Raw genomic sequence first — 26,470 nt, 5'->3', positions numbered from 1 at the left:
GAAAAGTACTATTCATAGCAGTCAAAAATAAAAGATAGCACGAACAAACTGCACAAGTATGAAGCAAATACAAAGTACATTTTTTCAGACATTAGTATGAGGAATATTTGTAGGACTTGATTAAGTAGCATAGTATGGATGTAATATTGTGTATCTGGAGTTTTCATATTACTGGAATGAATACCTGATTAGGTATCCAAAAGACCTAGGTAGATGGCATTTTCCAGAACAGGAGTCGCCAAACTTTTGGATCTCAAGGACCACCAAACTCATAATTTTAAATCCTAGGGATCACTTTCTGGTTCTGTGGGTGTGGCTTGGTGGTCATGTGAATGGCTGGGCATGGCTTCTATGTAAATATTATAAATATTGATGTAAATATTGATTTTTTTTATAAAAAAGAGCAACTTTTACCCAAAATCAGCCAAAGTAGGCAGGCAAATTGAGTTGCTCACAGAATTTTTCAGTGATCTATCTATCTGCCATCAGTTAGCTCAGTCTGTCACATAAAATTTGTTTGCTGTGAGTCTGCACTGAACACTAGAACCTTCAGTCCTAAGGGAGGTTTGGTTGTGTTTAAAAGCAGAGCCAAAGATCTGAAGACTAGCTAGAGCAAGAAATCCAACCACTTCCTGCTTCCTAGCTAATTTAAATCTCCTGGCAGAGCAGAACAGCTGATGGTCGGAAAAAGGAAAAATAGCAATTTAGCAGGCTTTGCTGGGTAAGGAATGAGTGGGCGGGGAGGGTTTCCACAGGCCATGTGAGCAGTGCAGCCTTGTATTTCTGCGCAGCCTGGATTAATTGCTTTGAGGGGTGCTCTGGGAGTGAGATCTCTCTGGGGCCCACCGGTTGGTGACTGCTGTTCTAGAAACCCTGTATTTCAAAGAGCAAAGCAGGGTCAGTGTAAGTTTGTGATTGGATGGAAAACAACTAAGAAATATCACAGCTGTAAGCTACACTAAAAGTTGCTGATAGAAGGCAATGCCAAACAATTTCTGTACTGCTGCCAAGAGCTGTGATATTTCTTACAGCATAACGCTTGATTTATGAGACTTGAAAATTAAGACGTACATGTAGGCTAAATATATTTTAAGGCAAGAGTTTCTATATAAAATGTAAAGAACTTCTGAGTGCATCAACACCAAGTCAGAGGAAAGTGCAAGTTATGGTTTAAAATAACTTTATTGCAATTTTGTATAGAATATGCTGTAAATTGATACATTCATTTGATATGTAATAATCCACAATAAAAATGAATGTTGTATCATTGGAAAATGCAATTTGGGACAAGTCATGGTAATTGCATTTTTTAAACATGTTGGTGGGCAACATGTTTAACTTTTGTTCATCACACATACATGTTTGTGTGCATGCGCAGCGCAACAAATGGCCTTTATGTACCATAAGAATTATAGGTTTTGGAATATCAGAGTTTTAAATACCATAGAAAAATATGAAATCTAAAAATGTAATTCATGCTGTAGTACATGACTCTTTTGAAAGAAGCCTGCAGATAAAAATGATTTCACATTTAGTTAAGTAAAAATAAGTAAACCAATTTATTTTATGTAAGCTTTATTTCAAAAAACTATACTAATAAATATTGTTCTAAAACAATAGTCAATTAGATCAGGAATTATAGGAGTAAGCACTAAAATAAGTAACTATGATTAAAAATTAAGGATAAGTTCAAGTATAATTACAATCAAAACTAAGACAGATGTATACAATAAGTTTACCATTTATTTGAGATTAACAGTATTCTACAGGAAATGCTGAAGCCCCTTAAAACTACACTGCATTTAGCTGCAGTTTTCACTAAATGCATTCAAAAATGCATTTCTTTTATCCATGTATCTCTTTCCACCCCCAATAACATATGAAGTAAAGAAAATTTCAGTACAGTATCTTAGCCTGAAGTAAAAACATTTAAACACATCTTCACATTTTACTATCACTTCTGCCCATTTTGAGCTTCCAAGTTTATAAAATCAAATATACAATCTCAAATGAACATAATGAAGTCCACATTAAAAAAATAAATCCTACAAGTAGTTCCAGAGAAATCTAAAGATACTACTTATGGCACAGTGATCTCCTAATTTTGAAATAAGTTGATGATGTCCATTTACTGTCCTGTTTTATTCCAGTTTTCAGTTTCAAGATGAGGAAGGATGAAGTCATCTCTATAATTAAAAATAAGAGACCCAGTTGTATGTGCCACAGAAAGAAAAACTCAATTTGTTGTTTTCTCTGAACTCTCGGCTGCAAGGAATTTGGAGAATGGATTTCCTTGGTTGATTTCCATGGATTGATAGATGAAAACCAAGAAGATTGCAACAACGAAAAAGAACAAAAATTTTATCCACAAAGGAATTGAGTGTTTTTTAATTGTTGTTTTTTCTTTTTGGACTTCTGCTGAGGCAATATATTTAGGAATATACTTTGATGAATATGTTTCTTCCAGCCGGTAATCACTGAACTCTACAGGTCGCCCAGCAGCGCCTTTGATTGGTCTGCGGCAGCTTGCACTATAAATTAAGTAATATGTTTAAAATTAACATTAAAATGTGCTAGAATACCTCATATTTTTCAAAAGTTTTAATGTGGATAAGAACCATTTGGACTCAACATATAGTAATGTATGAAGGCTATGTAATACTTTGGATATGTTTTGAAATGCGTAACAATGTGAGCATAGTACCTGTCGATTCATTAAAACTACTGTGTATTTTTTCAAAATAGCATGGCAAAGGAGCTTCCTGCGATAGTCACATAGTTCTGGAATCAGATAGATGGTTTAATATATAGCTGATAGGTGCTGCTCTGCTACCAATTTGAACATAAATATAAAATATAAAATTAGTTTATCAGCGCTTGTGATCTTCTCAAAAGTATCTCATTGGCAATTGTATGATAATTTGGTAATGGGTATTTGCTATTAATCAAGTTTGCCAATCACAAGGAACCAGAACAACACCATGACCTGATTAAGGTTGCTTCTTTATTTTTTCATGCCTATTTATAAGAATCCCACTATATTGATTGCATTCTCTTGGAAATGGTCAGATAAGGCTTAAGGGATTCTCGGGGAGATAAAATCTGCACCACTTCCTGTTGTGCAAGGACCTTAAGCTCTGCCCCTTTTTCATACCTCCCTCCATTCTAGCTGGAGATTCTATCACAAGCTACATTTTAAATAGTAGACCATGTATTCTTTGCATAATTAAAATATGAACCTAATTTTGAAGTATTATTCATTAAATTTATATGCCACCCATCTCACAATGGAACAAATTAATGATACTTAATAAATCAGACTTGTCTTTTTTTTATATTGGGGTAGGCAATTCAAGGTCCATATAAAGCCATCTAACGGTTAAACTGCGTTTATCTGTGCCACTCCAATTTTATTGCTGATTCTCGGCAAATTGGGGGGAGGGCAGCAGCTGAAGCCCAACAAAGGGATCTTACTATAGTACTTACTAAAGAAATCACAGTGGTAATAATCCAAGAGGTCTGTTGTCAGGTAATACCAACTTGCAAGTCAAGGTAGGTCAGAGTGGCTTCTTAGAACAGGGACTGTTAGTAAACTCCCCCAGCAGATATCTGATTAGGCCTGAGTTCTTATTAGTTCAAGCTAGTAGCTTGCTGACTCTAAAAGCTCCAAAAAATGACACTTGTATGTTTTGATAATTCACTGCTAAATTTGATACAGTTAAGTATCAAAATATGTTGCTGGGAAAAGAAAGGCTAAGCTGGGTGTAGCTAGACTTGGGGAAGGGAAAAAATGTTAATTATGTATGTAATTATATCATCCAAAAAGTGTTTTTTTATTATCTAAAACAAATTGTCATATATCATATGAACTTGCTTGTCCATTTCTTTATATGGAAGTGAGAACTGGGTATGGCTAAAGAAATACTGAAGGTAACGAATTTAAAAAATAGCAAGGTATGAAACAGAACAAGAAAAAAATAAAAAGGCATAAAAGGATACAGTAATTTGGTGTTGGTATAAACTAATTTTAAATGTGTTATTTTACATGTTTCCTGCTTTTAATTTTGTTTTATTGCTTCTGACTCCTGTTTTGCATAACATGGCTAAAGGGAATTATTTCTTGGATACTGATATGTTCCTATTGAACATGTGTTAACTTCAAAACAACAGGTAGTCATCAGATGCAGGAAACAAGGCTGGTGTTGTGGTTAGCCAGCAGCAGGTGCAGATGGCTGAGGAGAGCGATGACTCTGATGAGGGGCCAGGACCATCAGGGAGTGGACTGCTGCCTTCAGGGATTGTGCGGGCTGGCAGCAGTGACGAGGTTCCCGAGGAGCCTGTGCCAAGTGCATGTGAGCACAGGATGATTCGTAAAAGAGAACAGCTGGAGCAGCACAGGCGACTCGGGAGTAAGGATGCAACATAATGGCCCCTCCCTCCAGGGAATATAAGCCTGGTTTCAAAAGGTTTCTGCTTTGGAAGAAAGCAAAAACGTTCTAAGGATCCAGCATTGTGTGTAGAGACTCCGGCTTATTTGAAGAATTCTGTCAAGGCTTTTCTGGTTGGACTAATTGGCTGCAAGCCATCTTTTATTTGTAGATTAAAGCTGTGAAGGTTTGAGTTGCTGCGTTTGTTTGAGATTTTCTTGCTGGTAACAGGGTTGGGTCAGAACAGCTGGCTAGTTAGGCAGGGATATAAGGAGCAGCAGTAGCAGTACTGTTCAAAGGAAAGTCAGCTATAAGATTATGACTAGGGATATGCAAAATGATCTATGGTCAAATTAGCTGGTTTTTGACACACCAGGTACAACCTAAAATCTATGAGCTTGGGAAAAAGGAAGAAAACAGGAAACCCTGACATTAGCTAAAGGGATATAAGAGTTTTTGAGAAGCTTGAGGGAATTAGCTGATTGGATTTGCTGTGCTTCACACTAAGACTTATAGCTGAAAGGATAAAAAACCTTACGTGCTAGAGAGATCAGTGAGCAGGGCACTGGAGAAAGAAGGGAAAGACAAGATATGCACCAGGTTTACTGTACTTCTCCTGTAAAGCCCCTATGATTTTACTTTAGTCAAAACTTGGAGCAATCAAAGTATTCTAGTTTTGGCAGAATTTATGATACAGTCTGTTTTATATTAAAATAAAAACATATTTTCTCTATGCAAAGAATTTCAGAGGTATTCAAGAAAAGCCTTCCTGGATCAGGCCAAAGAGCCAATACATTCTATACTATAGAGTTGCTAATAAGATGTTTTTGAGGACCAGACAATCGTGGACAGGAAGCCAATAATCCTGTTGTGGAATATTACTTTCTTGTTTGTAATTAAAATATGCCAACAAGAAAAACCTTATTTTAATTTTTATTTAATCATCGTCTTCTACTTGTTCTCCAGAAGCTGCTGATATTAAAGATATGCTGCCTTTCAGTAATTTATTTCCATCTCGCAGAAGTGACTCTGGGCAATATACAACAATTAATATATGAAAACAATTGTTACACAACTTTTTTAAAAATGTAAGGCATTAATGAGCATTAACCATAATAGTGGGACCATGTTAGAATTTCACCAGTCTCCTGGAATTTGTAGGCCTGATGCGGAGAGGAGAGACTTCTGCAACATTAACATTAATAGCATGCTTTGCACATGTGTGCACCTGTCCCCTGCAGTATTAATTTAAAGTGGGCAGTTAAAGTCAGATTTCAGGTTAGGAATGTCTCTGTCTCTCTCTATATATATATATAGGATTCTTTTGTAGAGGGTATTTATACATTTGTATATATGTAAACTAGTTATTAGTAAACTAGAATTATATACATTTAAGAAGGGCATCCATATATATTTTCCAAATAAACATTTTGAGTTAAAATGAATCTTGGTAACCTTGGTTTTAGGAATTGAGAATACTACACTTATTTTTCTTCTTCACATGTCTTTTTAACATGTGAAGAAAATTTAAGAGTCTGAATACAGAACATTGAAAAATCAAGCCTTTTAAGCTGCCACTAAAAAGCAAGAAATTTGCACACCTGCACAATATTGTGTAACATTTATTTTCAAGACTTCGTAAGACAGTGAAATAAAAATATTGCCTTATCAAATCCAATGTCTTAACAGTACACATTTAGTTCAAAAAAGGCCAAAACCTGAAAAATATTCATGCATACATGTACCTAATTCCTGTGGGTGTTGATGCTTCATATGGAAACATTTCTTTAAGAATATCTCTTTCTAATCTTGTATCCTCTGTAGATATTTTCTCGAAGACCTAGTTAGAAAATGGAAAAATGATAATTTTACCAAATTTCACTAGAAGCTGTACTAAAGAAAATAAGGGAGAGAGGCAGAGCGCAGCCATGTTCCGTTGTCATTTCGAATAGTACACCCATGAAATCTAAGACTTATTCATGGGGTTTAGCTGTTGATCAAAATGTGGTTACATTTATCTATCTAGTAATTTATGTGTAAGTCCAGATGTCTTCAGTAAATATCCTTTGTTCTTTCAACATGAAGAATAATGTTATTTTATAAAGATTAATCTGATTAAAACCTAAAAGATATTTTCATTTCTAATTTAATTGATCAGATACTGGTGTAAAGATGATGAATACTTTCATTTTTTATCCTCTTTCTGAAAAAATGTAAGCATTAAAAGAACCATTTTTAAGCAAAGTATGCAATAGTTTTGCTGTGGAATATTCAATTTTAATAGCACACATGGCAGAGATAAATTTTCTTAAAAAATAGAACTCAATTATTTTAGATTTTTCTAGGTATCCTGATTAAATTAGATCGGCCAACAGATTATTTACTTTAGATATTCCGTATCTGTATATACCAAACACATGCAAAAAAAAAAAAAGCCCTGAGAAGAAATCTGAGGCTAGAAGAGTCCTAAAATATATCTACTATCATAATTTTAATTAAAGAGAAGTTCACCCTCCTCCCCTTTCTATCCACCAATCTATATTTAATTCATTTACTTCATCTGTCATCAATGGTTTCTTTGGTGTTCTTCTTGGCAATTCTGAGAAGTCACTGATTGACAGTATAGGATCAGCATGCTTGGTATTTCCAGGTACCCTATTGACAACCTGCTGAAATTCAAATTGTTCAGACTCAGAATTAACAGAGGAAATTACAACAAAAATCTTAACCAAGCCAGGCAATTTACACATGAGATACTAACTATCCTAAATGGGGAATATAGTGGGGGGTTTTTAAATGATAAGTTGCTTTTAGTATTTATAAGTATTACCCTGTAACATATATATAAAGACAATTTTTGACACACAGGGGAAAAACTTTCAGAAGATCCACAGTAACTGAATATTGCTCCTCCTGTGATTTAGTTGCTCTTGGTTTGCATTAGACTGATGAACAACAGCCCAATGTTTTACTTAAAAACCTTTTTTCCCCAAGAAATAAAGGTTTATTCAAAATTCTTCCATGAGAAGAAAATGACAGAATACCACCTAATGAAAATTCAGTATATTTACTAGAGTCTCGTTGCTTGAAGCCACTACAGCTATGGGAGTATTCTCTGATATTACTGGATCATGTACAGGAAATGGAACTGTAGTTTCAACCTGTTTGTTTAAAAACAAAAACATAACAAAATAAGTGTATAGCTGTTACTAGGGCTCTGAGAATATCAAAAATAAAGATCTAAATTAAAAAATAGCCTTGTGTCACCCTTTTCCTTGGTGTTCTTCTTGAAACTCTTGAAGATTCCCTAGACACTGCCTGAAGAAGTCCACTTTTTGAAGATCCACTTCTCCAGAATGTCTCAGTAATGCCATCCTTGGATATTTAAGCATCAAACATATTAGCAAACATATGAATGCTCTATCTTGAAATCATATTAAATATTAAATAAATTAGCTGATATCCTTCCTTGCATTGGTACTTATTTTTTAATCTCAGATAAAGGGATTCTGATCTTGTGACACTATATATGCCCTTACTAATATAAATTCTTTAAATGGCTCTCTGAAGCAAGCCATACTACACTTTAAATCTGTTACTAAATTTAAAATATTCAGCATCTTATCCATATTCTACTTAGATTTAGAAGTTTAAATATGACTGGTAATGATTGCAAATCTCCTTTTTTCCTTAAAGCTGAATGGGACTGTAGCCTTCATTCTATGGAAATTAGAGTATTCTTAATATAAAGCTTACAAGGGAATAACCTTGCAAATGTTAAATCTGTCTGATAGTTTAATAAGATTTGCTAGTCAGTAAAAAATTGTGGGGCATAGCACAATGGCCAATCAAATTATAGCTAATTATTATACAGATGAGACAGTAAACCCTGAATTAATAGATTAGATGTGGCCATCTACCAAAAGACTCAGAAATATATAGCAAAATATTATCTGAAGTCTACATTGGTATGTTCAGGTGAACAAGAAATATTCTTTTGTCTGGATTTAATAATAAATTTCAGATGTTGGGAGTTTCCTGAATATAATTGATCTGTGTGTTATATTTTACACAAGCTAAATTTAAAATTTTTAAATTAGTGCCACGTATTTGGTTTTGAACTTTTTCAATTTTTAATGAACAATTTGAAAATAAACGTATTTATAGCAGTATAATTCATTTAAAAATGAGGTATATTTTCTTCTCGATACTGAATTTTTAATTACAGTAGTCCTGAATTACCAAGTATTTTGTTTAACTACCATTTAAAGTTATAATGGAAAAAATCCCCATCCAACTTTATGATCAATCCTCACTTTTACACCCGTTGTAGCATTCTGTAGTGATTGGCATTTTGTGCTTCACAACTGGCTTCCAACAAGCAGTTAATAGTGAATAATAAATCACAAGTTGCAATCATGTGTCTTGCTTAATGACCATGGTGACTCACCTAATGACTGAATGGGAAATAGTGTCTGTTGTGGTCATGTGATTTTCTGCTTAGTGATCAGAGTGCTTTACCAATAGAGTTCCTGATACAAATTATGGTCACTAAGAGAGGCGTATTTAATATTTACATTTTGGCAGAAACCGAAAGTAATAATCTAATTATACACAACTTAATATGTATTTTTAGAACGTTATGACATAGCCCATTTTTCCAGCAGTTTCTTGAAAACATGTCCCAAAGCATCCCCCCCCCTTTTAAAGTATCTTCCTTCCTTAATGTACTAAGCAGGCCATAAAATTGGGGTCTCTGATAGACTGCCAACTTGAATACATATCCCTAATGTATTATATTATTTTATTCACTATATAGTAACATGGTTAACTTAGTACATACTATTATTGCTGAATACAGAGCTGGTTCCAAAAAAAAAAAAAGGAAAAAGGAAATTTCAAACTATCCCCTTCTCCTATTAAGATACTAAAGGAAAGGAAAGAGGAGGCGAATGGAACTTTTGAAGTTATTTTTATCTCCTTGGTTGTTTTCCCCAGATAAACATATTTACATAAAACATTTCAAAAGGCTTGATTTGCTTTATCTCTTTATCTGGCATTCAGGTTGGCAGCAGCACTGCATTATGAACTTCTTTGCAATCCTATTAAACTGCTGCTGTATTATTTTTTTGAGCTAAAGCAACCCTTCCCAGGGGTGGGATCCAACAGGATTAACTATCGGTTGGGTGATTTATGAGGTGCTTCCCTGCATGCTGCACGCACACCTGTAAATCATCATCAGCATGCTGCTTTATGATGTGCCCAGGCGGACAAAAACATCAGCATAGAACTGGTTCTATGTCTGCTGCTCTTCAGAGCTACCGGTTCTACAGAGGTGGACAGAAACGGTAGAAACCCACCCCTGCTTCTTCCTCTTAATATTGTGTCTACGTTAGAATTTATTAAATGAGAATGGCACTGAATAAAATTAAGCTAGTTTAGATCACAAATATTGTCCTCATTTTTAACAAACTTTGTTTGGTGCCTGTGTTTATTATATTACAATTAGGAAGAACAATTTTTGAAAACCAGCATGAAAAAAATAGGTAGGGTTCAGAAACTTATACTTTTTCCCCATCCTCTCATTTATCACATCAAAATGCTAGCTAGCAATTATCACCCTCTGCCATAAGTTCTTTGTATTTCAGTCATTTCTTCTAAAGAATCAGATGTGTGCTTTCTTTTCCAGTAAATATTAACCACCAGAAATATAAAGCTTTAAAATGTCTTTTTGAAATATACATTTTAACAATCTTTAAATAAAATTGTGGTACCTGGTTATTTTCAGCAATTCTTCTTTGTTTAAGTGGTAAAGAAGTTTTTGTTTTACTCTTCAATGGTTCTCGCTTCTCAAGTCTGAATTCCATTTTAGGATCTGTAAATAAATATATTATTCTTTTGCAGCTAAAATGTCACTGCTATTAATCAATGCTATTAGAATCTTTTAAGAGTGTTCACTTATTTTTCCAATTTAGAAAATACATCGAAAATTGGTAGCAATAAAGATTAAATTCACAAAAGATGGACTCTGAATGGAATACACCTGAATGAAAAATTCAAGAAAGTAGCATCTTGAATTCTTTTATGTGTGTGTGTAAATATATATGTATGTGTGTGTATGGTGTGTATATATATTTCATTGCATACAAAAAGATAAAAAATAAAAAGGTTATATTTTAAAATCTATTTAGTCATCTTGCATTGTATTATACCTTCTTCATTGTCACTGAACTGATCAGAATCATCATTTCCATTCTGCTTATTGTTTTCTGCTGATGAAGAAAATGCTGGTGTAGCTATGAAAGAACTTAGCTCTTGGGGTGGTTCTTTCAGTTTCAGTAGCTTCTTCTCATACAGCTTTCTTGTCGTAGCTGCAACAGAGCAGGAAAAATTGGTTATATGACTCAGACATTTAGAGTCCACTATGTGTATTTATATTACTACCTTGTCAAAATATGAATATAATAGCAACTGTATTTTAATAGAGCGTAAAACTGTTAAAGCCTGTTTCCTTCCATTTTTATTTTGACATTTTAAAAAAAGCCACAGCAGACTTGATAAAACATAAGACAAGCTATAAAGGAAATAAGAACTTGAAAAGTAACTGTCATCTTAAACAGAAAGCTATATTGGGAAAGAGAGTGAACATAAAGGTAAAAAAAGACAACTAAAGTAAAAGTTAACATAATAAGAGACACAAAATGACCCTATATTTCAGAAAGTGGATAATATACTCATTGAAAACTTTTGGATTTAATTATTTCAATTGCAATTCAATTGTTTGTATGAAACAAACTAGAAGGATAAGACAGATAATCCAGTTTTTTAAAATAAGTGCTAAAGCTGTTTATGTTTGGATAGAAAAATAAGAATATATAATTCAAATGTGAATTGTGATCTGGGCCATGGCTCCATAATTAATAATCTCACTATGCACACAGGTAAATAGTGTTTTATAGAAAAATCAGGCCTATATATAACTATTTCCCCTTTCAAAATAAAACCCATTACAGGTAGTCCTCAACTTACAACCATACAATCCCAAATTTTTGTTACTAACCGAGACAGTTAAGTGAATTTTGCCCCATTTTCTTGCCACAGTTGTTAAATGATTCACTGCGGTTGTTCAGTTAATAACATGGATGTTCAGTGAATCTGGCTTCTCCATTGTCTTTGCTTGTCAGAAGATTGCAAATGTGATGACATGACATTGAGATATTACAACTGTCATAAATGAGTTAGTTGTTAAGCATCTGAATTTTGATGTGATCGTGGGGATGCTGCAGTGGACGTGTGAAAAATGTGCATAAGTCACTTTTTTCAATTCTGTTGTAACTTTGAATGGTCACTAAAAGAACTGTTGTAACTCAAGGACGACCTGTATAAAATCAAGTTTATTGTAAAAAGTAGTTTAGCCCTCAGAAATATGTATTTATCTGTCTGCAATTGCCAGAAAATAGCACTTTGCACTAAAAATTGAGGCAATTAAATAATTATAAGCAAAAGAGTCATGGTCAAATCCTTTATATAGTAAAAATGAGAAGATTCTTGACTCTGTCATCTCAATAGAGGCTGTCTTTATTCCCTGGAGTTAGGACATAAAGGAATTGTGACCTGGGAGAAATAGCCCCACATGAAACCACAAAAGGGATTACTGTTTTGAAAGCATCTTAGGGAGAGAGGAACATGTTCCATACTGTTTTAAGGAATGGGACTTTAATCATAGAGGAATTTGGCTTCTTGGGGATTCTTAAGAGCAGGAAGCAGCCTGGGAGCAAAGAATAAAATATTAGCAGACAGGGAAAGATATGGTGAAGTGCTGCAATTTTATTGCAGTAATGAGAAGGGTTGGCTTCTCTTCATTGGCTGGCAATCTATCAAAAGTCAGTGACAATGACAATAACTCCCCCTGCTTTTAGCACCATTAGGCTTTTTTACTCCTGAATAAATGTACTGGCCTGATGTAACTGAGATCTATGTAAAAGAGACTGAAAAAATATAAAAGTTCCCTAGAATTGACTTCATTGAGATTGACAATATCATGTAGTTGTCTATATTAGAAAAATATGGATAGGTTTATGTTGAGAATTGGACAACGTACAGTACAAGTTTGATATGTTACTACTTCATATGCTGATGCCCATGGTCTATTGCTCATTACTATTTAGTTTAAAAAAAGCAGCCCTATAACCACTGCCTAAGTTCATGAATGGGCTAGATGTGGGCAAACAAATTACCATAAAATTAAACCCAGGTAAAATACAAGCACTGTTCCTCAGTAGAAAACTAGCTGTGTGATTGAAGTTCAGCTTTTCCGAACAAAACTGCATGACCTCTGAAAGGGGAAGTGTTCTATTAGAAGATGCTCCTTATAATTTTGTTTCTGGATTTCCAGGTGACAAAAGTGACAGTTATGTCTGTTCCCGAAGGAGCTATAATTGCCAATAGTCAATCCTACTTTGATGTACTAGTTTGACTCCTGCAATATACCTTATATGAGATGATCCCAGAACTGAAATATTAGTAAGTTACAATTGGTACAAAATACAATAATAGTGTGCAAGCCTGTACAAGTTACAAAAAACATTTCACCCTACACTGAAACCATTTGCCAGGTTTAATTTAAACTATTGTTATTAATCTTAAAATCATATAAAGTTTAGGACTAACTATCTGTCATAATTAAGATTTATAGGAGAGATTACTGATATTAACAGCCGTAGGAGAGATCATTCTGAATATGTTCATAGGAAAGAAATTGTTTATTTGGTACACAAGGGAGTGATTGTTTCTGCACTGCTTCCATTGCTATAAATATTCCCCTTTTGGAGTTGTGTTGAGTTAGTTTTGATCTGAGAAGTGCAGCCAAGATACATCTCTTCTGCTATCTTTTTAAAGGATAATTTATGTTAACTTGTATTTAAAATTTAAATGTTATATTATGTATGTTAATTATGTTAATGGATAATGTAGAAAGCAGACTATAAGACAAAGAAAGGAAAAATTTTGACAGGCAAAGCCTACTTCAACACACTTAGGTATGTTGTTTAAAACTCTAGCTTGTAAAAAAATGTATATGGGGATTTAGTACATATAATTAATTACTAAAAGTAATTTTTAACTTGTTTAGCAAATGGTTATTTGCCATCTGTACACTTTCATAGTATTGGTGCTATATGTTAACACAATTGTATACTATGTTCATCAACAAGCAGTTTTCTTATTTAAGTCTTAATGAATGATTCAGCAAAGCAGTTTATGCTTCTATTCTATTTCAAATATTTAAATGCAGATTGTCATCACTTTTTAATCTACATTTCTCTTTGTCTTCAGTTTTTATATTCATATTCATTCATTCATTCATTCATTCATACAGATATACAAATATATTAGCATTTACTAATAGCTTACCAACAATAGGACCTGGATTCACACCATATCTCAGGAGTTGCTCCTTGAGTTCTTCATTACTGAGTTCTGCTATATCTATATCATCCTGTTCAAGCCTTGACTTATCTGTTTTCTTTGTTGCTTTCTATAGAGAGATATATTTTAAGTGTTATCAAACTGTAATGCCAAGATATACATATAAAAATGTTTAGAATATAACATAGCCATGAAATGCATAACTCCATATATTTGATGCATTCTTTTACAAAGTTATAAAGCATTCCATGTACCTATTTGTTCCAAGAACGGGACAACTGTTTTTGGACTAACTGTCCCTGAATTAAAATTCATATCCTGAATATTTTGGTCCATGCTAGAGTGAAACGGGGCTATTTTATAAGAAGTCAAAGGATGAACTAGTAGGATGTAGTGGGACATTGGAAGCAGCAGCAGCTGAGGAAAGGAACAAAACTAATATATGAAATACTGGGGGAGGAGGGATGATATAAACTAGTATCACTTTACTTGCTACATGGCTTTTAATTGAAAAACTGGAATAACCAAAGCAATTCAAATTTGTTTTGGCTGCAAGTTGGCTAATGCAATGATTTTGGCAAAACTTCTGAAATGTGATAGTTTTCCCATTTGAAGAAAATACTTTTTACACTTCTCTCTAAAATAAAAATGCACTTCTTTTCTCCTCAAATACAGATAATCCTTAAACCAGGGGTCGCCAACCTTTTGGACCTCAGGGACCACCAAAACTCATAATTTTAAATCCCAGGGATCACTAACCATTTCTGTGGGCATGGCCTAATTTTGGGCGTGGCTTGGTGGTCATGTGCCTGACTGGGTATGGCTTGTATGTAAATATTATAAATATTTATATAAATATTGATTTTTTTTATAAAAAAGAGCAACTTTTACCCAAAATCAGACAAAGCAGGCAGGCAGATTGAGTTGCTCACAGAATCACAGATTTATTCTGATATCTATCTGCCATCAGCTAGCTTAGTATGTCACATAAAATTTGCTTGCAAGCAAACACATAAAATTAACTCACAACACACCATGTATGTAAGTATTGAATTTTTTATTTAAAAAAGAGCAATTTTACCCAAAATCAGGCAAAGCAGGCAGGCAGATTGAGTTGCTCGCAGAATCATTTGGTGATCTATCTGCCATTGGCTAGGTCAGTCTGTCACTTAAAATTTGCTTGCTGTGAGTCTGCACTGAATAGAACCTTCAGTCCTAAGGGAGGTTCGGCAGTGCAAAGATCTAAAGACTAGCTAGAAAGCAAGAAATCCAACTATTTCTTGCTTCCTAGCTAATCTAAATCTCACAGCTGATGGTCGGAAAAATAACAATTTAGCAGGCAAGTTTGCCGGGTAAGGAGTGAGTGGGTGGGGAGGGTTCCCAGGCCATGTGGGCAGTGTAGCCTTGTGTTTTTGTGCAGCCTGGATTAATTGCTTTGGGGAGATGCTCTGGAGGTGACATTTCTCTGTGGCCTACCAAAATTTTCTCATAGCCCACCAGTGGGCTGCAGCCCACCAGTTGGCATCCGTTGCCTTAAACTACAACTCTCAGACCTTCAGCCTGCTTACCATCTGCTGAGTCCTACACCCTCCTCCCCACTTCCATCATGGCTAAGCCCACTTACCTTTTCTGTAGATCTCCTTTGGGAAGCAGTCACTCTGCTGTGTGGCCTTCCTATACAGAGGCTGTGTGGCGTCATCTTGGAAGCAGGTGCAATTTTGGGAGTGGCCATAATGTATAGGGAGGCCAAGGGACAGAGTCACTGGTTCTCCTTCCCAAAGGTGATATCCAAGATTCCCCCCTCCCTACCAGGCCCCCCAAGCTGCACTTAAAAACTCCAACAGTCACTTAACAGCAGCAACAGGGAGAGGGGGGTTAGGGTCATTAAGTGAAGTGACTACAATGAGCAAACTCCATTATAGTCAAAAGTTGGGGATTACCTGTATTTCCTTATAATCTATTGCTTCGAAGTAATTTATGAATAATAGATTGGATTATTTTTTGTATGTTAACTATTCTAAGTTTGACAATTTTTAAAGATTACTGTTTCAAATCACAGAACAAATTTAGAAAAGTAACAATCTGAAAACACAAGGTGTCCCCTATTTTACAGTATATGAAATCGTTGACTCCTTGAGTACTCTCTTTAAATTATTAACTGCAAATTAGAACAATTACATTTTAGTTGATTTTTATAGGTACAGATAGGTAGGTAGGTAGATAAAGTATTTACTACTGTCTATTACATTACATAACTTCTTTTACTCTCTTCCTATCATGAACTAAAGCTCCCTCCATCTATTATAGAAAAAAGGATTGACAGCCTTGATTCCCTTCTGAGAAAGACACGTAAAATACCATGTTTCTCTGACAATACGCCCCCCCCAATAGGAAGGCCCAGCATGTTTTCTAGGCATAAGGTGAAATTAAGCTCCTCCCCCATAATTTAGGCCTATTTAAACCATGCTTTCCTCACCATTACTCACATAGCTTGAATTATACGAGGTGAAGAGAAATGGAGGGGAAGGGCAGGGGGGAGAAACTTACCTTTAGGAGTCCCCTGCAGGTAGCCTCTGCTAGAGCACCTCACGGGCAGACTCACCTCTATTGGCTGATAAAAGCGCCCCGTGGGCAGAATCGTCTCGCCATGAGGCTGCTTCTATTGGCCGATAGAAGCTCCCCTAGGGCAGTCACCAGCCGCTTCTATCAGCCAATAGAAGCGGCCTAGTGGCGAGGCATGGCATCGGATTCCCAACTGCAAACTCAATCTCGTACATATACCGTTGTCAGTGTTAATATCAGACAATCTCAAGATTCCTGCTGCATTTCTGCTTCCCGAGCCAGCCGCTCTTCTTCGTCCCCTCAGATAGCTCTATTTCCCCCCACCCCCAATTTCCCACTGCAACCACTTGGACAGAATGGGTCGCAGGAGGGTCGCTAAAGAAGCTGATTCCACCTATCACCTGCAATGGGCAGTTCCGGGCCCCTCTGCTTAGGCTGCCAACTTAGGCTTTTGCACAGACATTGTAATCTGTGGCGTGGTTTGTGCAAAAATGGTACCTATCTCACCCTGTTCCTGTAGTTTGCCCGTAGAATAAGACTATACACATCTCTTAAATCCCCCATTCCTAGATATTCCAGGACATTCAAATAACTTAATTACAATATTCATAGACAAAGGAAGGGGGTGTGTGTTCCCCAGAGTCCAAATAATCGCAAGTCCAATATTTATTTGCAATTTATGCTACCCTTACTACAAAGGGGGGGAGAGGGTACTGCATTCTTCTTTAATTAATAATTTTCAAACAAAAAGTAAGAGAATAGTGCATGGATCAAAGTCATTCAAGAGACTTTGGGGCCAAGCACAAAGTTGAACTACTAAGCTGTCCCTGATCTACAGACATGATTGCTCACCCCATATTTAGGCATGTATATATTTCATTCCTATTGCATCCCTGGTTGGATCCTTTAAAAAAGAGCGAAGTTAGCAAAGGAAAAGGCAGCCCCATGCCACACGATCAGCTGGCTGACACTGTTATCGGTTTGCCGATCGCTTTTTACGACCGCTCAAACCGCAGGAGTGGGGGAAGCTTACATACGCTACCCAACTTGCCCGAACAGTGCTCTGGCAACGCTGCTCCCAATGTTGCAGGAGAGAGCCCTGCTCTCCTGGAAGAGCAGCTGCCCTGGGAGCTGCTTGAAGCGAGGAAAAAAAGGTACTGAAGATCACTGGTGAGTGCTAACTAACAGAACGCTTTCAGAGACACAGCTACTAACTGAAAGGAGCTGAGTCAAAAGCTGGGGTATCCTCCGGGGGCTGGCTTTTATATCTTAGTACAGACTCAGCTAAATGACGTCGTAGGAAGGAGTCAACCCATCCTGGGCTCTCAGTGCAGCATGGAGGAGAATGTCAACATCACTTTACTTTATTTTATTCCAAGCCAAATTCCCATAACGGTATTTCTATGTTCCAATTCTGTGTAGTTTTGTGTCTGTATCCACCATCTGCCCTTATGCTTCTGCCTTTGACTCCTGCACTATAGGTTCCAATTGTTGATAGTATACTCGGTTCTAGGTTTTTGCCACTCTTCTGTCATTTGCTCTTAACACTCTTCTGATGAGATTAAGACATCTGCCAAATACCCTTCCCTGATCTTAATGAAATATAACTCTTCTATTGTAGTCACTCATGTATATGGCTCTGTTCATGGTCTTAGCAGCAGCATCTATGTGACTAGTTGTTCAATTCCAGGACCCTGTGCTCTCTTTTTGTACATGACTCTCACCTGCAATAATTGACACTACTTGAGCTCTCAATTCCTTAAACTCTATTCTCAAAGCCTCATTATCTTTCTTTTCTAAATTATCTAAAGTCTTTTCTGGCAGTGTCATATAAACAAACCTAAGAAGGATAGCACTGTATCCATTCTACACAATGAATTTAATGCATAAAATGTCATACGCTATTAGGTTCTATCATCAATTAAGAGATTCCTCCTCAACTTTGCAGTATTTACAATATGCAATTATAAAATGTTCCACTTTATTCCCCCATGCTATTTACTAACTTCATGACCCTGCAAGTAAGATCATTTGGAAGTTTAGAGCTAATGTTATCATATGCTAATTGCAACCAGCTCTACCTTTCCTTTCCACTGGATATGCTGAAAAGGATGCAAAAGGGCCAATTGATGATGGTAGAGGAATTCATTATGTTCTGGATGGAGTTACACTGTTCCAAAGGATCAGTTTCACATTTTGGAGAAACTTATGGATCTATCTTTGACACCAAAGATATAAATAATCTGTCTGTGAAGCACATTTTTACCAGCTTAGACTGGTATGCCACTATAATCGTACTTGATTGACAGCCTTGTTACAGTAACTTCTTGTTTTAATTACTGTAATGCACCATAAATGAGACTTCCTTTGAAGACAGTTAATACATTTTGTTTCAGATTTGAATTTGAGATGCCAATCTTAATGTCATAATTTGGAACTACAGCATCTGAAGTAACATATTTCCCTACATGTCCCTCCCAATAATGTAGGATGACTTTCAGAGCCCTTTTAGAATACCTTGTCAAGTGACATATGCCTAGTGTCATCTTTATTTTTCTGGAGCTAATTCTTTTTATTATTTCAGTGCTATTATGCTGCTTTTCCCTCTGCCTTTTCTTGTTATAGCTTTGTTATTTTAGAATGTATATTTTGTAATAAAAGAGTAAAGTATATATTAAGATTCTAATTATAAATTACCTTCTTATATTTCTTACAGTAAATTACCTAATTTACTATAAACTGCCTTTAAATATATAGCAAATATTTAAATAATGCAGAATGCTCTGAACTTGCTAAATGACATTCTAAAGATGGTATCATGAACATGTTCTGTCCCATTTACGACCAAAGCAGCAATACATTCCTTACAAGCCAAGGAGAACAAAAACAGGTCAAAACCAGGTAGACAGGAAAATTAGTTCATTATACCAAAGGAATCCACAATGAAGATCCAGAAGCAAAAATGGAAGCAAATTTGATTAAATGAAGGCAGTGATTGGTAGAAATTATGAGTGATTAAACAAACAATTGCAGTTGCTGGTGACACTGGGAGCTGAAATAGTTCTCCATTGTGGTGGAGATGGCACCCAGAATTGGGTTATCAGTCGCTGCTTGCTGATTGGATTGAGTCTTTCAGATCTTTGCGGACACTCTCCTGTTGCTAAGGGTGCCCCAGAAATTGACTCAGTCAGCTAGTTGGACGTGTATTTTTTTGCTCTTACAAAATCTCAAATCTACAGAAAATTAGGCCTAAATTATTCAAAAAACAATTCTGTATGCTGTTTCCTGGGCAGCTGGACTGGTCTACTACTTAGGCGAATGGCTAAATGGAACAAAAGATCGGTCAGGGATAGGCACTTTCAGTATAGGGCTTTGCCCTTTGGACTTTAGTTCATCTGCTCCCAGAACATTTTCGAAGCTATTGGCAGCCCTGGCAGGCCACCTTAGGGCCATTCCAGTCAGAGTCCAGTGCTATCCAGATGATATACTGGTCCAGTCATCCTCCCCATCTCGAGCAGCAGAGGATTTGGAGATCACCATTCAGGTGCTCCAGGAGCATGGCTTCTCTGTCAACGAGGCCAAGAATCACTTCACTCCCACCAATGGTTTGCTCCATCTGCGAGCCATAATAGATACCATTTCCTGCAGGGTGTCCTTGTCCCAGGAGCGTCGGGAGAGTATCAGGGAGTTGATTGGGCAAGTAAAATCTAAGAACAGGGTACCCCTGGCTACAATTTCTAAACTCCTGGGTAAGATGATATCATGCATTAATATAGTGCCCTAGGCTAGATTGCATGCCAGGGCACTCCAATGGTTTTTTCTTCCTTATCAGAGGATAGGTAGAATTGCTCCCATTCCTAGGTCAGATTAACTCTGCAAGTCATTAAGTCCTTTCGATGATGGTCATCTGAGGCCCTTTCCTTAGGGCTCTTATTCAAGGACCCTGACAGGCTGGTGCTGACCATGGATGCCAGCCTTTATGGCTGGGGAGCCAATCTCCAATCCAGGATGGTCCAGGGACAATGGTCTGAGGCAGATTTGAGCCACAATATTAATTGGTTAGAACTTAGGGCAGTCCATCTGGCCCTGAGGCAATTAGAGGATATAGTCTCAGATAGGGACATCCTGGTCTTAACTGACAATGTGTCAACCAAGGTGCATATTAACCACCAAGGGGGAACACATTCAAGGCCTGATGCTGGAAGCAGAACAGCTCTGCCTATGGGTGGAGAGGCACCAGATATCGCTCAGAGCTAAGCACATTGCAGGCGTGACCAATGTTGAGGGTGACTGGCTTAGCAGAGCCACCATAGACGACACAGAGTGATGTTTGCACCCCACTTTGTTTCATGAGCTGTTGGAGCACTTCAGACTGCCAGCAGTGGATCTCTTTGCTTCTCAGGACAATGCACAACTCCTGAGATTCTACTCCAGGTTTGCGGTTCTGGGGGTGGTGGCGACGGATGCTTTACACAGTCCTTGGCCAAGGGAACTTCTCTATGCCTTTCCTTCTCTGCTCCTGATCCCAAGGGTGATTCAGAAACTTTTTGGGGAAAAAGCAAAACTCATACTTGTGGCTCCTCATTGGCCCAGAAGGTCATTGTTTGCAGACTTAGTAAACCTATCTGTGTCCCACCCTTGGAAGATTCCAGTGGACAGAATGTCTCTCAGCCAGGGACCAGTTTTACATCCAGAACCCCAGTGGCTTCAATTGACCGCTTGAAGATTGAGCGGGGATCTCTGATCCGGGACCATTACTCCTCCAAGGTGATACAAACCATTCAAGCCTGCAGGAGAGCCTCCACCAATTGCATCTATGACGCAACTTGGAAGGCTTTCTGCGAATGGTGCTCTACATCTGAGAGGGATCCCACCAAGGCCTCAGTTCCCCAGGTGCTGGACTTTCTTCAAGATGGCCTTGACCAACACGTTGCGGAGGCAGGTGGCAACCTTGTCTTCTGTGCTCTCCTTGCGGGGAGCAGAATCCCTAGCTATCCCACTGTCCGCAGGTTTCTGAAGGGGACTACAAACCTGAGGCCTCCAGTGGTTCATCGCTATCCAACATGGGATCTCTCTAAAGTACTGCATTCGCTGACTGTGGCCCCATTTGGACCACTGAGATCTACTTCCCTGCAATTTTTGTCTTGCAAGTTGGCCTTCCTAGTAGCAATCACCTCTGCCAGAAGGATTTCGGACTTGGCTGCCTTATCTGTCAGGAAGGACCTTTGTGTGTTTCACATCAACTGAGCTGTGTTAAGACTAGACCCTTCGTTCGTGCCAAAGGTGAACTCTTGGTTCCACACAGCCCGGGAACTAATCTTGCCTGATTTTTGTCCGCCTCCTGTACATTCTTTAGAAAAAAGATGGCACACTCTAGATGTTCGAAGGGCTCTGTGTATTTATGTTAAGTGAACCTCTTCCTTCCAGAGGTCTGAATCCCTCTTTCTTTCTTTCCAACCTTCTACTATGGGTTGCAAGGTTACTCCAACAACTGGGGGAAGATGGATAAGACTATGTATATCCAAAGCCTACCAATCCCAAGGTCTTGCAGTTCCTCCAAGGATAATGACCCATTCGATGAGAAATACATCCACATAGGCAGTATAAGCCACTCAGGCAACTCTGGAGATTTGCAGGGCAGCAACCTCAGCCTCACCTTCTTCGTACATCAAATACTATAAGCTGGACTCCTTTGCATCTGCGGAGGCAGCCTTTGGATGGAGAGTTCTTCAAAAGGTCCACCCTGTCTAGGGGATTCGGATGGCACTAGGGCCACCTGTAGGATAGCTAGCTTTGGTATGTCCCAATCCTGGATGCTATCTCCACCACAATGGAGAAGGGTCATTGATTCTTATCTGATACGACTTTTCTCTTTGGGTGGAGATAGCATCCAGCCCTGATGTGAGTCCATTCTGAATCCAGTGGAGCACGTTATAACAAAAAAACACATCAGTCTGTCACTATTCCTTCACCAATTTCTGGGACACCCTTCACAACAGGGGAGCATCCTCAAAGATCTAACATACTCAGTCCAATCAGCAAGCAGCGACTGATAACCCAATCCTGGGTGCTATCCCCGCTCAAAGAGAAAGATCGTATCAGGTAAGAACCAACGGCCCTTTTAACATCATGTTCAAGGTATTTCTGTAGGAACCCAGATATTGCTAATTATCTAAAACTATGGGTGAGTTCTTAAACCTGCACATGTGACTCAATTGCTCACTCCATTTTGCCTCTTGCATTCTTTATTATACAATAGGAACTGAAAGAATAGAATCGATTTATACATAGTTCATAAGCTGCCATTTAGATATGAACCTGCAGTTGCTTCAATCTTTCCTCATCTAACCTTGAGATATGCTTCCTTCTCAAGGCCCCACTTTTACAGTGGGGATAGTAGGTATGGAAGCTCCAATCAGCAAGCCTCCACAAAATACTAGAGATTATCTCTGTGTCTCTGGGAGTCCATGATTTTCAAATTCTTCTTCCTCTTCAATTAATTTCAATAGACCAGATAAAGCCTAGCTTTAGAGTATGTAGCAATATAGGCCTGGAGATTGTGCTCACTTCAAAAACACACAGTTTGGAAGAACTCTCCATAACTCAGTAATTTCCAAGTACAGGTAGTCCTCAGCTTTCAACAGTTTATTTAATTATTGTTCAAAAGTACAACCACACTGAAAAAACTGACTTATGAACATTTTTCATACTTATGACTGTTGCAGTATACCCATGGTCACATGATCAAAATTCAAATGCTTGGCAACTGATTTGTATTTATAACAATTGCAGTGTCCTGGGGTCACTTTTTGCGATCTTCCAACAAGCAAAGTCAATGGAAAAGCCAGATTCACTTAACAATCTTGTTACTAATTTAACAACTGCAGTGATTCAACTTAATAACTGTGGCATGAAAAGTTGTAAAATGGGGCAAAATTCATTTACCAAATGTCTCGCTTAGCAACAGAAATGTTGGGCTCAACTGAGGTCACAAGTTGAGGACTACCTGTAGTAGTATGGTGAAAAGCATGCCAAGTACTGTACAGTTCTTCTTAAGGTAGCTGGACTTAGTAATTTACTTAGATCTTCACTGGCTATCAATTTTCTATAGGGTACAACTTAAGATGATACTCTTGACCTTTAAAGCCAAATGGCTTGAAGCTTTAGCTGTGGAACCATCTTTCCTACTATGAGCCATGTTAAGATCAGCAAGAAAGGCCTTTCCTAATATGCTTAAAATCTTTTAAAAATATTTTGCTGATTAAGTTGAAAAGCATTATTATATTTTATATAAAATGCTTTTATTCTTGTAAGTATACCCGAAGTATTAGATAAGCAACAAACAAGAAGAAATCCAGTAACAAGCAACGCAGCTATTGGCCTATCTAGCACGTGGAGTACATATCTTGCACATGGAAAATGCAAAAGGAACAATTATAGAGTGAAGCAGCCTTTCAACCTGATTTTTGTCTAGTATAATACACTGAAAGTCCTATCATTTCCTATGAGTATCAGTAAACCAAATGATGGGAATTACAATGAAATGTGGGGGGGGGGGGTTGAGAACATATTGATGGAGACGAGGACAGGACACGAATAAAAACGTTTGTGAAACCGTGCTCTTGCTCACAAATTTTAATTTTGTAAAGACTACATTAGCATCGCTACAACAGAAGCACGAAGGCGGCAGGTGTCCGTAAAGGAAGATTACTTCAGTATGCATTTCACCATTACATGCTATTAGGTCCTGAATTACCTTTTTTCAGACTGCTTAAATGCGACTTGTGTCAGGCTTTACCCACGCGCAAGCATCGTCTCTCTCCCCTTCCGTCAGTGACAAGACATCGCGCCGCCCCCTCAGAGAAAGCGGGAAAACTCTACCGCCCCCTCAAGAGTGGAAGGCCGTGAAGAGAAAACGAAAAGCCCGTCTGAAATTCGCGAAATAAAAAGACTCGCCAAATCGCTTACCCTGCCCACAGCAACTGCAGCAGAGCTACCCCCTCTGTTCCTGGCGGTAACCGGGGTCGGCTCCCTCTCCTCGTCACTGGAGAAGTCCGGCTGCGCGGGGACTCCAGGCACGTTGCGGGTGGTGAGGTGCTGAAGATAGAGCTGCACATAAACATCCTTACGCTGTTCACCTCCGGGCAGGCTCACGTTATTAGCAATCAGTTCGTTCTTCAACTTCTCCTTGGTGAGCACCGACGGGTCCGCCAAAAACTCGGGCATTGCCAGACTCTGACTCTTCCCCGAGACAGCAAGAAATGGAACGGCCAACAAAGCGGAGGGGAAGGGGTGGGGGGGAAACCAAAGGGAAGAGAACAATCCGCACGACGCTCACCGTACCCAACTCCACAGAGCGCACAAAACAACGGACAGCTTTGCCCGTATGCCAATAAAATGTATTCTGATTGGCCGGCGGAAACCCAAATCAGTCCTGGGATTGGCTGCCTGGCCTAAGAGGCTGTGCGCGGGTTCCCCTCAGAGCCCTCCATTGAGTAAGCCTCTCAGTCGCGTAATTTAAAATCGACTCAGGCAAGAGTGGTGGGAGACTGGGGTTTCCCCTCCCCTTCTTTCTTGCCTGGGATTCCACTTATGTAGTATCGCTACGTTACAGATAACCGAGTCTACCGATGAGTGGTTTAGTATAATACGTAGAAAATCATTTTGAGAAAATGACCGAAGTTCTGATTTCAAGGATCTTCTCGACCAGAAAGAGGAGCTGTGGAGGAGGGTGGAGATAAGCACCTTCTGTGACAGAAGATTTTTATTGAGCACAGCGGAAACTGTCGTTTGTGGTTTCATGAATAACTTGTGCGAATGTTTATTGAAACATGTTACGGCCGCGTCCTGTGCCCTGTTTTCCTTTAATAATTTCATTTGAAACTCGGTTTCTTATCCTTTTGGATATGGTAGAACCTGTTTGAAACCTCAAAAGCATTTTGTCTACAAGCTTATGTAGGACTAATCAAACTTTTTGCAAGGTGGCTTTTTTTTAAAAGTACATTAATTGAATGACTAGCTCTTAATTTTGTTAAGATGGCTTTGGGATGCTTCATTATTTCAATTGAAATGATTGACAATTATAAGTCTGTGACTAACAACAGTTAAAAATAGACCAATAACAATAAATACATAATAAGCCATAATCACAAACATGACCAACTTACAGGATCTGCCATATGCTCCTGCTGTCCTGTCTAGTGATTTAATCACATCTTCAAAGACTTTGGCAATGATTTGTACTATTGTATCCTAATCTCCAGGGAAGATGATGATCCAAAGAGACTATTACAGAAAAGACTCCCTTCCTGGGTATAGCCAGATGGCACTTTTTAATACACAGGAACTGTGGTGAGGCTCCCCTGCTAGATCTGTAGACAAAATTGGGGAGAGTAATTTCCTCAGATACCCTGCCCCATGCCATGAATGGATTTATAGGTAATTATTATAAATCTGGAGGCCAAAACATATAAAGACAAGTTGCTGGAATTGGGTATGTCTAGTTTAATGAAAAGAAGGACTAGGGATGACAAGATAACAGTGTTCCAATATCTCAGGGGTGGCCACAATTCTCTAAAGCACCTGAGGGCAGGACAAGAAGCAGTGGGTGGTAACTAATCAAGGAGAGAAGCTACCTAGAACTAAGAAATCCTGACAGAACAATTAACCAGTGGAACAACTTATCTCTAGAAGTTGTGAATTCTCCAACACTGGAAGTTTTTAAGAAGAGATTGGACAGCTATTTGTCTGAAATGTTATGGTGTTTCCTGCTTGAGCAGAGGGTTGGACTAAGGTCCCTTCCAATTCTTATTCTATTCTACTAATACCTTGAAACTGGAAGCACGCCAGCAATCAATGCAGCTATCAGAGTAGAGGAATATAGGCATCAATCAAGCACACATAATTTGCCTGCGCTGCTGCATTTTGAACAGGCATGAGTACCTATTTTGTTTTAAAATGACTGGATTGTGATAATATAAATATCTCTTCTGAGGTAAACTCGAGTCCTGATATTATGTACAGGTTTTTTTTCTTGACAATAATAAGAGGTGGTT

At 37.9% G+C, this 26,470-nt stretch overlaps 1 protein-coding gene across 7 annotated transcripts; it reads right to left on the bottom strand.

Annotated features, from left to right (window-relative positions):
• Nucleotides 1-1,163: 1,163 nt before the first annotated feature.
• Nucleotides 1,164-24,775, bottom strand: TMPO (thymopoietin). 7 transcript variants are annotated; one of them, XM_026698166.2, is made up of 9 exons: nucleotides 24,384-24,775; nucleotides 13,839-13,962; nucleotides 10,640-10,798; nucleotides 10,202-10,302; nucleotides 7,695-7,802; nucleotides 7,499-7,588; nucleotides 6,983-7,096; nucleotides 6,173-6,267; nucleotides 1,164-2,531 (listed from the first exon to the last, which is right to left on the bottom strand). In XM_026698166.2, exons 1-9 carry the CDS (start codon nucleotides 24,639-24,641, stop codon nucleotides 2,237-2,239), a joined length of 1,344 nt encoding a protein of 447 aa, XP_026553951.1. In that variant the 5' UTR covers nucleotides 24,642-24,775; the 3' UTR covers nucleotides 1,164-2,236. The 7 variants fall into 7 exon arrangements, with proteins under 7 accessions (XP_026553951.1, XP_026553962.1, XP_026553972.1 ...); XM_026698177.2 differs by having other exon boundaries at nucleotides 6,983-7,093; XM_026698187.2 differs by lacking the exon at nucleotides 6,983-7,096.
• Nucleotides 24,776-26,470: the final 1,695 nt, after the last annotated feature.

Source organism: Pseudonaja textilis, chromosome 5 (assembly GCF_049901715.1).
Source record: "Pseudonaja textilis isolate UNSWEBS1 chromosome 5, rPseTex1.2, whole genome shotgun sequence".
NCBI classification, from domain to species: Eukaryota; Metazoa; Chordata; class Lepidosauria; order Squamata; family Elapidae; genus Pseudonaja; species Pseudonaja textilis.
This window is presented reverse-complemented; position numbering and strand designations above follow the sequence as displayed.

Bases quoted from the DNA above. Each gene is read 5' to 3' on its own strand.
- TMPO (XM_026698166.2), bottom strand. From the start codon at position 24,641: ATGCCCGAGTTTTTGGCGGACCCGTCGGTGCTCACCAAGGAGAAGTTG. The intron at 7,589-7,694 runs GTGACACAAGGC...TTAAACAAACAG, and splicing joins GAAGAACACCAAGGAAAAGG to GTTGAAACTACAGTTCCATT. The intron at 6,268-6,982 runs GTAAATGAATTA...TTTTCTAACTAG, and splicing joins AACCATTGATGACAGATGAA to GTCTTCGAGAAAATATCTAC.